Source organism: Mustela nigripes, chromosome 3 (genome assembly GCF_022355385.1).
Source record: "Mustela nigripes isolate SB6536 chromosome 3, MUSNIG.SB6536, whole genome shotgun sequence".
Classification (NCBI taxonomy): domain Eukaryota; kingdom Metazoa; phylum Chordata; class Mammalia; order Carnivora; family Mustelidae; genus Mustela; species Mustela nigripes.
The window spans coordinates 46,454,499-46,471,227 of NC_081559.1; the positions used below are offsets into that span (position 1 = coordinate 46,454,499).

At 50.7% G+C, this 16,729-nt stretch overlaps 1 protein-coding gene across 3 annotated transcripts in view; it reads right to left on the reverse strand.

The window, feature by feature from the left end:
* Positions 1-3,717: 3,717 nt before the first annotated feature.
* Positions 3,718-16,729, reverse strand: part of THAP4 (THAP domain containing 4) — a 40,118-nt gene continuing 27,106 nt past the window's right edge. For all 3 annotated transcript variants that reach the window (XM_059393936.1, XM_059393937.1, XM_059393938.1), the window contains one exon: positions 3,718-3,963. In XM_059393936.1, the coding sequence (XP_059249919.1) occupies positions 3,844-3,963 (120 nt within the window). In that variant the 3' untranslated portion in view covers positions 3,718-3,843. The remainder of the gene's footprint in view (positions 3,964-16,729) is intronic.

Here is a 16,729-nt window from a genome sequence, read left to right on the forward strand (position 1 = left end):
GAGCCGAAGGCAGCGGCTTAACCCACTGAGCCACCCAGGCACCCCAACGGATGTGTAATTTTTTGTCTTTAAATGCAAAAGCGTGTGTCCTGTGCTGAGGCAGTGAGAGGGAAGGGCCCTGGCCACATCACAGTCTCACAGTCCACACAAGGATTGGGACAAAACCAAGTCCAAAGGCATTTTTGGTTCTGCCGCATGGGCGGGAGGAAGATCAGGGCACCCCGGACCTCGGAGCCCACCCCCACCCACAGAGCCGAGGCCTGGGTACCCCTTGACCTGCTGCAGCACTGGCCGATCTTCCAGCCTCCCAGCCCCTGAGCAGGCTGGTGTCGCATCCGCTACAGCTTGGCAGGAGGCTCCTGGGAGCCCCGAAGCCAGCAGTGGATGACGGGAGGGCAGGGTCCCTCCTTCACAGCTGGCTTTCTGTGGGGGAGTCACTTCAGGGCGAGCGGGTGTGGCCAATGCACGCGGAGGGCGGCTTTCCCTGTGCACTGCATCCCCAACACAGGAGTGACCACAGCTGGGGGCGCCTAGCTGGCTCCACGGTCTCGGGGTCCAGAGTTCGAGCCCCGAGCCCGCCACAGAGATGACTACAAAACAAGTCAGGAGTGAGAGGCCTGTGCCTTCCCAGCTTCAGGTCTCGGTGCAGCTCTTCCTTGTTGAACGCCCCTCTCCGGGTTCCCGGGGAGCTTTTCCTATTCCTCTCTCCACACCACCTCTCTCATGCTGTGGCTCCAGGGTGAGAACACTTTGAAGCCCACACAGCTCTTCAGGTGTCATCCAGCCCCATGATAGGGTGTCCGTTGTCCCGCTGGGGCACCCCCCTCTCCTCCGGGATCTGTCCTCATCCTTGTCCTGCCCTGGGGGCTGTGGGGGCTTTAGGGATCAAGACTGCGGGAGCCAAAGGGGCTGGGGCAGGGGCTGAGTGTGTCCGTGGGGCACCCACCACTCGCCACAGCTGCCACCCCACTCCTGCCTGATGCTCAGGGCCGAGGTTGCCCTACCAGAAGAAAGAAGGGGTTCTCCACCACCTGTCCCCACTCGAGAAACTACACCAGTAGACAGAGTGCCTCCTGCATGGCACTGCCCCCAGCCCAGATCTCACCATCTCTGCCGAGATTCCCTTCTCAGACAGGCTCCTTGGTGTAGGGCACTGCCCGGTCCTCCAAACCAGGGCCTTCAAGAGCTTCGCCTTCGGGGGACAAGAACGTGGAGGGAGCCAGCAGTTTGGTCAGAGGCGGCCAGGGTAGAGGGTGGAGAGGCCTGGAGACTTGGCGACAGCGCATGTGTGCCACACTTTAGCTCTGAGCCCCACGGTCTGCTGCCCTGTCTCTTTGGAAGACGCTGTCTCCTGGGACATGCCCCAGAAATGTTCATACTCTCGTCAGTATCCCGGGAGGGCCTGGCTCATGCCTGGAATTCTTCCCTCTCCTCCCTTCCTGTTTGTATGGGTGGTGGCAGCAACAGGGGAGTGTTGGAGAGAGGTCCTAGCTGACCCCTCCTGGTAGCTACAGCTTCAGTCTCTGTTTGCTGTCTCCTGCAGACCCAGAGGCATGGAGAGAGTCAGGGGCCATCCCGTGGCTGCCAGAGAAGAAATGGGAAGGGGGCGGCAGGCACCCAGCCTCTTGCTGTACTCAGTCCACCCAGAGATGCCCTGAGCACACCCATAAGGCAGGGACCACAGGACTAGTCCCACCATGTCAACATTCCTGCTCTGTGGCCACTGGCTCCTTCCGTGCAGCTCACCCTTCCAGTCCGTCAGCACCTGAGGGGAAGGGCCCAGGGGAGCCCCCTTGCCCATCACAACACTGCTGACTGCTTTGCATTTTTGGCTCCTCTGTAGATTTTGTAAAATAAGAAATACACCAGATCCAATAACACACAATGTCTATGCACAAAAAAAAAAAAAAAAAAGAAAGAAAGAAAAAAGAAAAAGAAAAAGAAAGAAAGAAAGAAAGGAAAAAGAAAGTGCCTGGCTGTCTCAGTCAGAACACATGACTTGATCCAGGGGTCGTGAGATCAAGCCCCACACTGAGCTTAGAGATTATTTAGATGCATAAACAAACTTAAAAAAAAAAGGAAATGACTCTAATAGGAAGGCGGCCAATCTGTGATGCTGACTGAGGGGGTGGCTCAGGAGGTCCCCCCAGGTGGCCTCTGAGTTTTAGCATCAGCAGTGGCAGAAGGCCAATAGGTGAGACTCCTGGTGCCAGAGGTGCTGGGCATGCCTTGCAAGCAGCGGATCCAGTGAGAACTTCCCATCTGCAGGGAACAGAGGGGACAGAGGAACTAGCAGACATACCCAGAATCCAGCCGGGGAACCCTTCCGGGATTAGGGACCTGCTTCCCAACAAGACAACAGCCCAGGGGGTAGGAGACCGATGATGGTGCAGGGTGTTTGCTTCTTGTCCTGGGCTCTGAGCCCACGTTGCATGCAGCTCTGGGGGCTGCCCTCTGAGACCCCTGGAGCCCTGTGCAACTCAGGAGGAGGGATGGGGAACTTCCCACGGCTCTGAGATAGCTTCCCGGTTTCCTCAGTGCCAAGGTCTGAATGCTTGTTCCCCCCAAACCCACATGTGGAAATCCTAACCAGAGGAGCTTTGCTATCTCCACCTAGATTTTGGAGGGTGAAGCAGTCTCAGCCTTGATCCTGGCAGAGCCACTGGTGATTCCAGCCACAGAGATCCGCATAGCCTAACTGTATGATCGCACAGGGAGACACGGAAACGGTGGCGTCGGCTGCGCCCAGTGAGGCTGTGGAGGCAGAACTCCTGCCACAGGCCTGGCGGGCAGACAAGGAGCCCAAGAGAGTAACTCTGTCACCCGCGGGCTCTGGGTGTGCCCAGGAGCGTCCATCCTGACCCCGGCTGCCGAGGTGCTTTGGAAGCCCAAGGTCTGGTCCCACAGGTTCCCAGAGGGGACTCTGCCCCAGGGTGAGTTTGCACTGTGAGTCTCCCACAGGTGCTTTACCAGGCCTGATAGCACCAACTTCCTCTGCCCCTGGGCCCTCCTCTGGCGACCCCAGCCACTGATGCCTTGGGACCCCGAGCCCCGAAGGTGGGGGGGTGAGGGCTGCAGCTACTGTCACCGGTCCTGATGTCCCCAGGGCCAAGCACCACCTCCCCCGGCATAGTGCCCCAAGCTCCTGGCAGGGCTTTAGAGATGCTGGTGTACGAGGAAGAAGAAAACGGCTTGGTTTTGTTTTCCCAGGCATACTGCAGCAGTCAGGGATAAATGCCCAGAATCTGTTTAAAAATATGCCCACCAAAAGAAGGGAGAAGAAAGGAAGCCGGTGGTGGGAAACATTGGGGTGACGGGCACATGGGGCTCAAGTATGTTTGGGAGATGTCACAGTAAACACAGGAATGAAAGCAGCATCCTGCTCCACAGTTAAGATGTGTGCAAGGACGCCGAGCTCACACCATCCTGGGGCCTCAGACGCCCTTCATCTGTGTGGACGTGGCCCCGAGACCCTGTTAGCTTCAAAAACAGTGAAGTGACTGTGACCCTATTTGTCCTACGTTTGTCATCAGCTTATTATTGGCTCCTCCAGGAAGACTTACAAATATTTTAGGTCTTGCCAAAACTGCCGGCAGAAGAAAGGGGAAAAAAAAAATCCTTAATTTTTTAGGGAAACAACTGGAAAACAAGTTACTCACCAGCTGATGAAAGAAATGCACAGTCTACACAAGTGATAATATTCAAAATGCTCAGTCATAAAAATAAAGGCCTTTTATTTGGTTTTTCTACGCTGTTACAGGAACCTGTGGCAGCACTCTGGGGCCCACGAGGCCTGCGGCCACACCCGCACGGGCTGTGAGCGTCTACGGAGAAGCCAAAGGGTCACGGGGTCACCTTCTTGTAGGTGATGTGAAGATGCTGAGTCATGGGCTGGGTAGTGGTTGCCATGGAGACCGTCTGTTCAAGTTTGCCTTCAGAATTCAGCCTGAATTTTCGGGTGATCTGAGCAGAACAAATAGAAACACCTTAGTTTTACCTTCCAAAGGCGATCCTGCTGTGGGCCAAGGGCTCTGTTCAGGCTGCAACATGCCTCCCAGCTGTCAGAAGCCCGTGGGCTGCATGGTGTCCCTGCTGGTGGGTGACAGACATGCAGCCCACAGCCCGGGGTCTTACAGGGTGTGCCAAGATCAAGGGGTCCTGACCTCTGGCCCTTTCCTCTGGCCCTCAGCTGTCCCCAGAAGACCAACAGGCATGCTTGGTCTTGTCTCAGCTCATTCAGAAGCCAGCCACTTTTTCCTTTTGGACAAAAGCTGACCTTCCACTACCTTCTGGCTTTACCCTCTTCCCTTTCATGCTAATAACGTGAACTGATGTCACCCGTGTTCTCGGAAAACTCAGTGTGAGTGCCTTTGGAACCACTAATTTATCAGAACAAAGTATGGTAGCCGATGAGAAAGTCCTGTCCTCCTGGAATGTTGAAGGGACTGCTGAGACACAACACACAGCCTCCATCCTCCCCGTGACCTGGAGCACGACAGGGCCAGAATGTATGAAACAGGCCACAGCCAACCACTCTGTAACTGACCATCTGGCACAGAAAAACCAGAAAAGCCACATTTCAGAAAGTCCATTTAAAGATACAAGGGAGCCAGCCCAGAAGGGAGGACAAAGGCCCTGGAGAGAAGAGAGTGTAGAGACCCCACTGGGAGTGACCATTCCCCTGAGGAATGCGCCTGCCTTGAGGGGACAGCGGTGGGAACAGGAGGCTGGGGAGCCAGGCCAGCGCTCTGATTCCTGGCACGCTTTGGAATGTGTGCCCACCGAGAAGGAGAGTCCATGGAAACGCCCCAGACTTTGGGCTGGGACCCAAAAGGCTGCACTCTAGGAGGGAGAGTTAATCAGAAGCGGACAGGCAAAGCTGGCTTCCAAAGAGCTCAGCCTCCAACAGTCCAAGTCTGCCCTCCGGGGATGGACAGCCAGCAGCATGAGGACAGCTCCGCGGTAGGAGATGGCATTACACAGAGCCTTGTGGTACCTACAGTTTTCACACGTGGTGCGTAGGATTCAAGAAGAGAAAAATACAGAAAAAGCTGACTTAGCAAGGGAGGTAAGAGCACAAGTGCCTGAGCAGATGCCCTGAGGCAGGCACGCCAACAACAGAGTCCTTAGGAGCAGGCATGGAGCTTTTCAGCAGAGGACTGGATCCGCCAGGAGGAGTAAAATGGGAAGTCTATAACTGCAAAGTGGAATCAGCAGAACAGACCCTGCCCAGAAAGTCCGTAGAAAGACCTGGCTGCAGCCGGGAAGAGGATGGACGGGAGCCACGATGGGAGCGAAGAGACCCAGTGGAGCCCTGAAGTCCTGACATGCACACATGCATGCACTGGGGACCCCAGGGGATGGGAAGGAGAACGGAACACAAGCCAAATGTGAAGGGATTACAGCCAGCTCTCTGAGGCTGACAAAACATATAGCAAGCCACAGACGCAAATTACAACCTAGCAAGACACCGGACAGATAGACACCTAGGGGCACAGGGGAGGGCAGAGTGTCCAGGGACCAACTGCCACATGGGCTTTGGGCTTTCCCAGAGAAGCACGGCAGCTGGAGACGACGGGATGGCCTCTCAAAGTCATTACCATCACCACCACCCAAACCATTCTCAGTGCAGTGAAAATACTCTTCAAAAATGAAGGCAAAATAGGGGCACTGCGGGGGGGTGGGGGTTCAGTCCACTGAGCATCTGCCTTCAGCTCAGGTCATGGTCCCAGGGTCCTGGGATCGAGCCCTGCATCAGGCTCCCTGCTCAGAGGGGAGTCTGCTTCCCCTTCTGCCTCTGGCCCTCCCCTCATCATGTGCACATGTGCCCCCCCCCCCCATAAATAAAATCTTGGAAAAAAAAAAAGAAGAAGGCAAAATAAAGACATTTCCAGGCCAAAAAAACTCCACAGCAGATCTACCAGCAGCAGGAGTCCAAAGCCCCTGGAAGAAAATACTGGAGGAACTTCTCAGGTTTTCAGAGGAGAGGCCATGCAGCAGCAGAGAGAAGCAGGGGCAGCCGAAGCCCATGGCCAACCACGCAAGCCCAGTGTGCACCGTGGAAGCCTGCGAGTTGGGAACCTGAGGCAGCGGCATGTGTGTGAAGGGAACTGGCCTGTGTCAGGCACACGGATGGGCACGAGAAATGCCTGAAATCTTAGCGATGTTTCTGAAAATACGTCCCCTCACCGCACCTTCAAAATCAGAACGCTGGGGTAGCACACACCGCGTTTCTTACTTCAGAAATCCAAGTGTCTGTTTTTGACCGGAGAGTGTCTCCTGCGATGGGAGCCAGGTCAGCCCGGGTTCTGATGGAGCTCCTGGGCTCCTTTCCAGCCCGAGGTTCCCTTCTAAAGCAGGGACACTTTTGTTCTCTAGAAAGAGTTTACCCATGTTTTCAAGTAGGAGAAAAGATTTCCAAGTGTTGGGGCGCCTGGGTGGCTCAGTGGGTTAAGCCTCTGCCTTCGGCTCAAGTCATGGTCTTAGGGTCCTGGGATCGAGCCCCGCATCGTGCTCTCTGCCAGCAGGGAGCCTGCTTCCCCTTTCTCTCTGCTTGCCTCTCTGCCTACTTGAGATCTCTCTTTCTGTGTCAAATAAATAAATAAAATCTTAAAAAAGAAAAAAGGGATTTCCAAGTGTTGTCTGTGACGAAATCTCTGACTTATGCGAAAATGACATTAAACATTTGTGTTTACTTGTAAGAAGGAAAAAGTTTCATTTTGTTGTCATTAGGAAAAACAGTGTAGTGTAAGACAAAAAAGCAAAAAGAAAGAAAGAATACTGATAAACGAACCGCCCCCCCCCGCCAAAACCCCATGACTGGAGCAGACATGGCCAGGGGAAGACACCTGGAGTCCTTGTCCTATGTCTCCGTGACTCCGTGTCCTGAGCACCACTAGCAGTGGCAGCCGCCAGGCGGTGCCAGACACACGGCCCCAGGCGCAGCACGTGGAACCAACACCCTAGCGCTGGTGCGGCCCAGGCACCAGGCGTGGCTGTTGTGGGCTGAGAAGGGCCATCCCTAGGTCCTGCACTGGAGCAGGGTCTGGAGCAGCCCGAGCACCAGGTTATGTCAGACACCCATTAACGCAGACCGCATTTGTCATTGGCAGGAATCACTGAAGGACAGCAGGAGAGGGACAACACCCGCGCCAGTAGGCAGGAAGACAAAAGGGTACAAGAGGGCAGGAAGGGGGATAGCAGGACACCCAGAACCAGAGAGACAGAAGGACACTTTGTCTGCCAGGGAAGCAATCCCACGCTGTTTTAGCATATTTATTTTTCAAAGATTTTATTTATTTATTTGAGAAAGAGAGCATGTAGGAGCAGGGGAGAGTGGCAGAGGGAGAAGCAGACTCCCCGCTGAGTAGAGAGCCCGATGTGGGGCTCGATCCCAGGACCCTGAGATCATGACCTGAGTTGAAGGCAGAGACTTAACCCAATGAGTCACTCAGGCCCCATATTACTGTCTTTAATTCTACATTACTTTTTCTGGAATTTTGTTTAGAAATAAAGCTTTTACTTTTGAATCACTTCCAGAGGAAACGAGGTGGTGTAGAGATACGCCCCGCCTATGCACACATACAGTGTCTTTTCCAGGGCAGGGCTCGCCGACCCTCACAGCTCACGGGCTGCAGACAGCTGTGCCCTTGCCTCTGTCATGGGGACACGGTGCTCTTACAGCACCCTCACTTGAGTGCCCACGACAGACCACGCACATGGAGCACAGACGGGCCAAGAGGGACGCCTGTGCAGGGACATGCAGGGGAGGGGCCGTGGGAGCCAAGGAGAAGAGTGAGGTCACTGCTTGTCTCCTCAAGCTTGATGGGTGCTGAGGCTGACAGTCCCCTCGTGAAAACACCGACACCTGAGCATGGCTGGCCTGCTCCCAATGGCTCTGTGCCATCAGTGCGGTAGGGCTCCTGGTGACACCCACGGGCCCCACATACCGCACACACTGCACAACGATCCAGGCGGGGGTCCCCCAGCCCTTCCCTGGGAACCCTGTCCCGGCCACCTTGCTTCCGGATCAGCAGCAGGGCGACAAGCAGCAGCCAAGCATGAGAAGGGAGACAGGACTGGGGTGCGTGCAATGACCACCAGGTCCTAGGGGAGAGCAGAGCGAGGGGCCGCCTGTGCCCACTGTCCTAGGAGCACACTCATGGGGCTCTGTTCAGGTTGGAGACATCCCAGTCATGGAGCATGGCCTCCAGAGTGCCACCACCCCCACCAGAGAGATGACAGCCTGCCGTCACGGCAGTACAGTTGGCTCCACAGACAGCAAAGGCACGGCCACGCACAGGCCCCCGGGGAGTCAATGGGTGGGTTCTTTTGGGTTTGCAGTCCCGCAGAGGATGTTTTCTGCCCCATCTACCTCTTCCCGTGGAAGTCGCTAGGACTGAACATGGATACAGGCTGTACATGCCTGGTAAGCTCACTCCTAAGAATTCTGTGGACATTCTGAGTCAGCCGCCACAGCTAAGGTGTCATCCTGACCAAGGCCTGTCTGGTCCAAATGCATCCCAGCTTAAGGGGGAGGGAGCTGGGGGCAACCGCTCGCCTCCACAGCTTCGAAGTGGAGCTTGTTTAGGCTATTGGGAGATCACAGGCCACGCGCCCACATTGCTCGAGTGCCTGGTTCCTGCTCATGAAGCCGGATCAAGGGGTCCCTTGGCCTTGGAAGGTTCAGAAAGAGTCCATGTCAGTAAATACAACTGCTTATTTAAGCCAAGTGTGCTCCCGCTCCCTAGACTGCTCCAGCTCCACAGGAACAGAACCGTGGAGGGAAGTGTGACATGAGAATTTCTCTGTGTTTTAATGCTTTTCAAGGCATTTCCCCCCCTCTTGTTTCCTTCAGTAGGGAAAAGGTGAAAAGGAACCTCCGGAGGAAGATGGCTATGACTGTCTTTAGAACCTAAAACAAAGACATCAGGAAGCCACAGCAGCTAATATGCCCCCTGTAGAGCAAGCCTGGATGTGGAGGCAGGAGGGGCCCCACCCAACGGGCTGGGAATCCCAGTGTGCTAACAGCACCCCACGTCTTTACAGAAGTGATGGCTCGCTGCCAGCAGACACAGCGAGGATCAGAGCAGGTACACGCTGCCCATAAGACACACAGATTCTTCCCCCACCCCTGCTTTCCTGAGATGTGACCGGCACACAACGAGATGCTTAGACACGCATGTGTACGGCATTGGCCAACACCCCCATCACCTCACTGCTACCCTTCACGTGTGGAGTGCGGGAGCTCTTAAGATCTACTCTCCGAGCAAATTTCACACGACATGGTATGAACGGCAGACAGCGTGCTGTCTGGTGGCTCCCTATGACTCACCCCTCTTACAACCCTCTCACCTACAGCCTGCCATCCCTCTGCCTCCTGGCAACACCACTGAAATCTGTTGTTTTTTTAATAAGTCCACATATAAATGAAACCATGCAGTATTTCTCTTTTTCTACCCGACTTATTTTACTTAATGTAACCCACTCAGGGATTCATGTCGCAATTCTTTTAACGACTGAATGACGTTCCTTGTGTGCATATATGCATATGCATACATATGCGCGGACACACATCTCCGTGTTCTTGAACAGGCGAAGGGAGCTCACCCACAGGGGACCTGGGGCCAGAATTTTATTTCATAGCTATGGACACACAGCATTGCCACGACTATAACCAAGGGCCCCTCCCTGGCGACAAGGAAAGGTTAGTGGTGTGGGAAAAGGGGAGGCAATGGAGAGGAAACTTTATGGTTTTGAGAAAAACCATAAAGACAGAAGAAAAATTCACTTACTAGCTTAATAACAAACTGGAGACAGAAGAAACAATTGGTGAATTTGGAAACAGGTCAATAAAAACATCCAAATTGGGGGTCCCTGGGCAGCTCAGTCAGTGGAACATGTGACTCTTGATCTCGGGGTTGTGAGTTCAAGCACCATGATGGGTGCAGAGATTAAAAATAAAATATTTTTTTTTTTTTTAAAGATTTTATTTATTTGACAGAGAGAGATCACAAGTAGGCAGAGAGGCAGGCAGAGAGAGAGAGGAGGAAGCAGGCTCCCTGCTGAGCAGAGAGCCCGATGCGGGACTCAATCCCAGGACCCTGAGATCATGACCTGAGCCGAAGGCAGCGGCTTAACCCACTGAGCCACCCAGGCGCCCCAAAAATAAAATCTTTAAAGTATCTAAACTGACTAATATGGAAAACACAGACTGAAGAAGAATGAACAGAGTCTCAGGGACATGTGGGACAGCATTAAATAGACTGACATCTATTTAGTAGCAGTTCTGATGGGAAGATTAAGAATGGAGCAGAAAAATGTTGAGAAACAATGGGAGAAAATCCCCAAATATGACAAAAAAACACCATCTTACAGATCGAAGAATTTCAAGAGACCTATAAAGGATAAATACAAGGAAAGCACACCCAGTAAAAGGGTGTAAAAGAAAGAAACCCACAGTGAAAGTAAAGTAAAAAAAAAAAAAGTCTCAAAAATGACTAGAGAAAGGATGCCCAGGTGGCTCAGCTGGTTAAGTGTCTGCCTTTGACTCAGGTCATGATCTCAGGGTCTTAGGATGGAGCCCCACACTGGGCTCTCTGCTCAGCAGGGAACCTGCTTCTCCCTCTCCCTCTTCCCTCACTTGTGCTCTGTCTCCAAAATAGATAAATGAAATCTTTAAAAAAAAAAAAAAAATTAAATAAAGGACTAGAGAAAAAAGATAAACCATGTACAGGGCATGAAGAATTTAGGCTGACTTTCAACCAACACAATTAAGGTCAGAAGACAATGGAACGAAATGATTCCTTTTAAAAAGTACACCTGTTGGGGCACCTGGGTGGCTTAGTGGGTTAAAGCCTCTGCCTTCAGCTCAGGTCATGGTCTCAGGGTCCTGGGATCAAGCCCCACATTGGGCTCTCTGCTCAGCGTGGAGCCTGCTTCCTCCTCTCTCTCTGCCTACTTGTGATCTCTCTCTGTCAGAATAAATAAATAAAATTAAAAAAAAAAAAGAAAAAAAATATAAGCCTGTTGACCCAGAAGTTTATTTATGGTAAAAAATATCCTGCAAAACTGGGAGTGAAAGAGGATTCCGTGAAGAACTCCAGTCCCTGGAGCTGGTCTCCGCACTGGATGCAACTGTGCTGGCCTGTGCTGCAGCAGGAGACAGCTCTGTGGTGTTGCAAGAGTAGCCCGTGGGGCCAGGGTTGGCAGCAAGCGCCTGACCTCGAACACAGAGGACCTCTCAGCCACGGGCACATCACCAGGGACCCAAAATAGGAAAAAAGAAATTCCCGAAGAACAAAGCTGAAGGACACATACCCCACCTGATTTCACAACTGTCCGGCCCTAGCATAAGAATGTCCTTACAAATCGATGGGACAGAAAAGAGAACCCAGAAATAAATAAACTCTCACAAATGCGGTGAAATGATTTTCAACAAAGCTGTCAAGAAGACTCAATGGGGAGAGACAGTCTCTTCAACAAACAGTGCTGGGAAACTGGACATCCACCTGCAGAAGAACCGAGTTGAATGCTCACCTTATCACCACACACAAAAACTAATTCAAACACATTGTAATTCATGAACATTAAACACTTCCACGCATCAAAAGATATTAAAAGCAGAGTGAAAAAGCAGCTTGCAAAACGAGAGAAAGGATCTGGGAATCACATATCTGATAAGGGATTCCAAGAGAATGGAGATGCCGGCTTCTGGGCCCAAGCAGAGGACAGGCCGCATTGGTGAGGCTGTGGGGGGACTGGGGTCCATACACCACTGGCAGGAATGCACAGTACGTCAGCTGCTATGGGAAACGGTATGCTGGTGCCTCAAAAAATTAGTATGGAGTCACCTATGATCCAGCAAGTCCACTTCTGGGTACACACTCAGAAGGGCTGAGAGCAGGGTCTTGAAGAGATATCTGTAACCCACGTTAATGGCAGCATTATTCACAGCAGATAAAACATGGTGGCAACTCTGGCATCTAGTGACGGATGAATGAATGAGCAAAACGTTAATACACACGTGATAGACTACCATCCACCCTTATGAAGTAGGGAAATTCCATCATATTCTACAACATGGATGAGCGCTGAGGATATTAAGCTGAGTGAAAGAAGCCAATCACAAAAAGACTAGTGTGTGGTTCCACCAAGATGAGGTTCTTAGAGTAGTCAGTTCATAGACACAGAAAGCAAATGGCGGCGGGTGTCTTACAACCAACCGTACTGGTAATATTTTTATTAAATGTAAGAGGACTAAACATTCCAATGAAAATATGGAGCTTTTTGACTAGACAAGAAAAGCAATACCATGGGAGATACACTCTGAATACACAGAGATAAATAAGTTGAACGTAAAGAGGTAGGAAAACAGATGTGCTGTATGAGCAAGCACTGGACAGCATGTGTGGTTCTGCTGTCATCAGACTTCAAGGTGCTTACAACAAGCTACCAAGAGGAACATTTCATAAATGTCATACAGACTGCCATATACACACCTGAGGACAGAGCTTCAGAGTCACAAAGCAAAAACAGACCCAAAGAAAGGAACAGAGATAGCCTCGATCACTGTTGGGAGATTTGAGCACAGCTCAGTTACCAGACAGAACCAGACCTCCCTCACCAAACCAGCAGTATAAAGGAAATCTGAATGACCTTATCCATCAACTTGACCTAAGTCCACTACACCGAACAGCTGTCAAATGCTTATGTATCTGGAGTGTGTGTGAGGCATTCACCAAGTTGTACTGCACCTGTGGCACAGAGTAACTCCGAGGGCATGTTCTCTCAGCTTTTACAGAATTGAATTAGAAACTATTAGCAATCGAATGTGCAGAAAAGCCTCAAATATTTGGGAAGTAAGTAACACACTTCTAAATGACCCAGTTCAAATAAGAAAGTCACCAAGGAAAGTATTTTGAGCTCGGAGGTACTAAAAGCACACCCCTCATTCCCGGGGGATGCAGCTGAAGCAGGGCTCAGCGGGAAATTCACAGTTTCAAGTGGTGCATCACAAACTAAAAATGGGCTAAATATCAGTGACTTAACTTTCCCATTTAGGAAACCAAAAAAGAGGAGATTAAGCGCAAGATAATTAGAATAAAAGAAATAATATGATGCAAAAATTCTTCAACTTGTGTATTTTAATAAAACATAAAACCAGCAATAACTAAATAACTAAAAATGACAAATTGTTTATCCATCATTAAGATTTATCTGAAGAATGTGGGGTCAGGTCAACCTCTGAAACCTGTTCCTATAACTCACCGCATGAACAGAATAGAGCATCTCAATGGTTACAGCAGAAGCACCTGTCGGAACTCAACACCCATTTGTAACTAAAAATATAAGAAAACGGAAGGTAGTAAAGGGCATCAGTGGAAACCCGACAGTGACCATCACAGCCAGTGGTGAAAGACAGCGGCTTCCCGTGAACAGAGAATGGGGCCTGGCGTCTACTCCCACCGTCTGTACCGAACATTATGCAGGCTGCCCTTCCCATGTCCTAGCGCAGAAGAAAGAAATTGCATCGAGACTGGAAAGTGACCCTGTAACAGCAGATGACAGGATGTATAGAAAACCCCAAAAAAACTATGTAAAAAATGAGTAAAATAAAGAAGTGAATTTAAGAAAGTTACATGATACAAAATCAATGTGTAACAGTCAAATATATTTCTATATACTAACAAGTAATTGGGAAAAAAGAAGAAATCACTTATAATAGCATTTCCAAACGCCAGAGTACCCAGGCATAAATTTTGCAAAATCCATATGAGATTGTACACTAAAAACTCTAACACAAGTTGGGGTGGGGGGAGTCTACATAAACGGAGAGGTTTACATGGTACTGGATCAGGAGAGTCACTACACTGAAGATGGTACTTCCCAAATTCATCTAGAAATTCATGAAATCCTAAAAAATTCTTCTACAAGTTGACAAGAGGATTCTAAACCTCATACAAAAAATGTGAAGGGTCTTTGGGTAGCCAGAATAATTTTGTAAAGAAGAAAAAAAAGTTAGACAACCAAAATGATCTGATTTCAAACATTACTATAAAGAGATAGTACTCCAGATTGCGGGGCCTCAGTGTACACGGAAACTCAGAGATCACCTGGGTGGAAGAGAGTCCAAAACGGACCCACGCGAGTGCACCTCACTGCGGGATGAAGGAATGAGTCTTTTCAACAAATGGTATTGGAACAATGGGATATCTATCCAGGGGAAAAAAAAATGGAAGAATCTTGACCCCTAATTCATACCACAGAAAAACATAAATTCCAAAATTATAGACTTTAAAGCAAAAGGGAAAACTGACAATTCTTGGAGAAAATGCGGGTTAAAAATCTCTGTGGCCTGGGTTAGGCAAAAGAATTTAAGACAGGGCACAAAACGCACAGAGTATAAAAGAAAAAGCTAGTAACAGAACATGAAAAGTCAGGGGTGCCTCGGTGGCTCAGTTGGTTAAGGGTCTGCCTTCGGCTCAGCTCGTGATCTCGGGGTCCTAGGATCGAGCGTCAGACTCCCTGCTTGGTGGGGAACCTGCTTCTACCTCTCCCTCTGCCCTTCCCCCAAGCTTGCTCTTGTGCTCTGTCTCATTCTCTCTCAAATAAATAAAATCTTTAAAAAACAACAACAAAAAAAGAGAACATGAAAAGTCAAACATTTTGTCAAAAGCTGGGTGCACATGCCCCTGATGAAGGACTTGTTTTCAGAACACCTAACTCTCAGAACTCAGCAGGAAGACCAACAACCTGCTGGAAAGAGCCCAGGATCTGAATGCTTGCTTCAGAAAATAAGAAATATATGGCAAATAAGCACCACAGAAAGAGGGCCAACATCATTAGTCATCTGGGAGACATGTTTAACTGCGTGAAATGCCCCTGTGCAGCCACCAGGAGAGCAGACACTCAAGGACCAACGTGGCAGAGGGGGCAGAGGGGGCCGGGGTGGGAGGGACACCTGACCAGGCCTGGCGCGCCCCACGTGACTGCATGCAGTCCCAGTCCTAGGTCCTCAGCCGAGAGACACAAGAACACATGTCTACACCAAGATGTCCACACACACGCTCAAAGCAGCTTGATTCCCAACAGCCCAGACCTGGAAACAAGCCAGTCAGTGTCCATCAACAGAGGGAGACAGATGCAACTGGGACCCTGTCCCCACCTTGTGTCTGTAGTGGGGAACACTACAGACCGCTAATGACCGCTGACTGCAAGAGCAACAAGTCTCACCAACGCTACCCTGAATAAAGGGAGTAAATAGTACATGGCTCTGTTTGCAGTGAGTCCTGGAGATGCAAATCTAGTTGGTAGTGACGGAGTCTACCCTGGCTTGGGGAGGTGGCCAGGGGCTGCTAGGAGCCCCGTTGGGGGGCTCTCTCTGGGAGACGGGCATTCTCATCTTGACGGGGGCACGTTCCAAGGCTGTCCACCTGAGCTGCACGCATTAACTCTATATAAGTCATACCCTCAGAGAGATGATTTTTTTTAAGTAAAAAAAAAAAAAAAAAAATTCTAGTAATCCACAGTAATTAGTGAGAACCGGCCCGGGTCAAGGGTACAAGCAGGGCACCTAGGACGGGGGTGGGGGAAGGGCAGGCTCTGCCAGCAAGGGCCGGGCAGCTGGCCACTCCGCCACACAACTCAGTTCTGGGTGAATTAATGACCCGAAGGGGAGGTTTTAGGTCAAGCTGTTATGTTTCTAGGAAAAAATATATATCTGTTTGCAGGGAAACCTGCTTAAATAAGAAACACTAAAACAAATCCAGAAAGGAGAGCCTAGGAAATGGAACCACAAAATTAGGAACTTCTGTTTCGCAGAAGCAGCAAAGGAGTGAAAAGATACAAACTGGAAGGGTTATTGGCCACACAAGTAACTGTGAAGCTTACATCCAACTCCGCGAAGAACGAGTGTCAGGAAGGACAGACACTGGACGCTGGTCAGAAGACCTGGACGGGGCCTCCCTAGAGGGGGGCAAGCAGGATACGATGGGATGCTGGCTGTGAGAGCAGCTTCAGCCGCAGGTCTCGGCCCCTCGGGATGTGGCGGGCACTAATGGGCGTTGTTCCTGGAAGGCAGAAGCCTCTCTGATCCTCGGTATCAAAGAGTGGCATGGAACCGCTGTGTCTCGGGGCTGCCATAGGGCACTGCCGTGTGGACTGTGTAGGGTCCTCAGTGACCAAGCACCGAGAGCAAGGGAACAGAGATGGGGTAATGTCAGGCTTCAACAACAGATAGGCAGGGACATGGGGTTCTGTAGAAGCCAGGTCTTCTGACCACCAACTGCTGGGAGACAGACAGATGCTTCCAGCCCCTGCCTCCCTCCCTTCCAGGTTCTGTCCATGTTGATCCAGCAGGAAGGCCAACCCAGGTGCAACCCGGCCAGCCGTTTGTCAGCTAGGTCACTGACTCCATGGGGTTTGGTTCCTCCCCTCACTGTGCCCTCAATGGGCTTCACCTCACCCCCTCCCTCCTTTTACAGAGAGAGACTCTTGCGTTTAATTAACAAAGCCCAAAGTTAGTTCTCTAGCAAAAATAAACAAAATCTACCCCCAATCCCTGATAAAGTAAGTAACTTCTGATAAGTATGAGCCAGAAAATGAGAAAACAGACATATAAAAGACTAGGAATATAAAGAGGACACAGAATGGCAGATACAGAGAAAGCAGTAAGTGTTACTTCTTCCTCAAACTCTGAGTATCTTGGTGAAAGAGTGCTGCTCCTGGG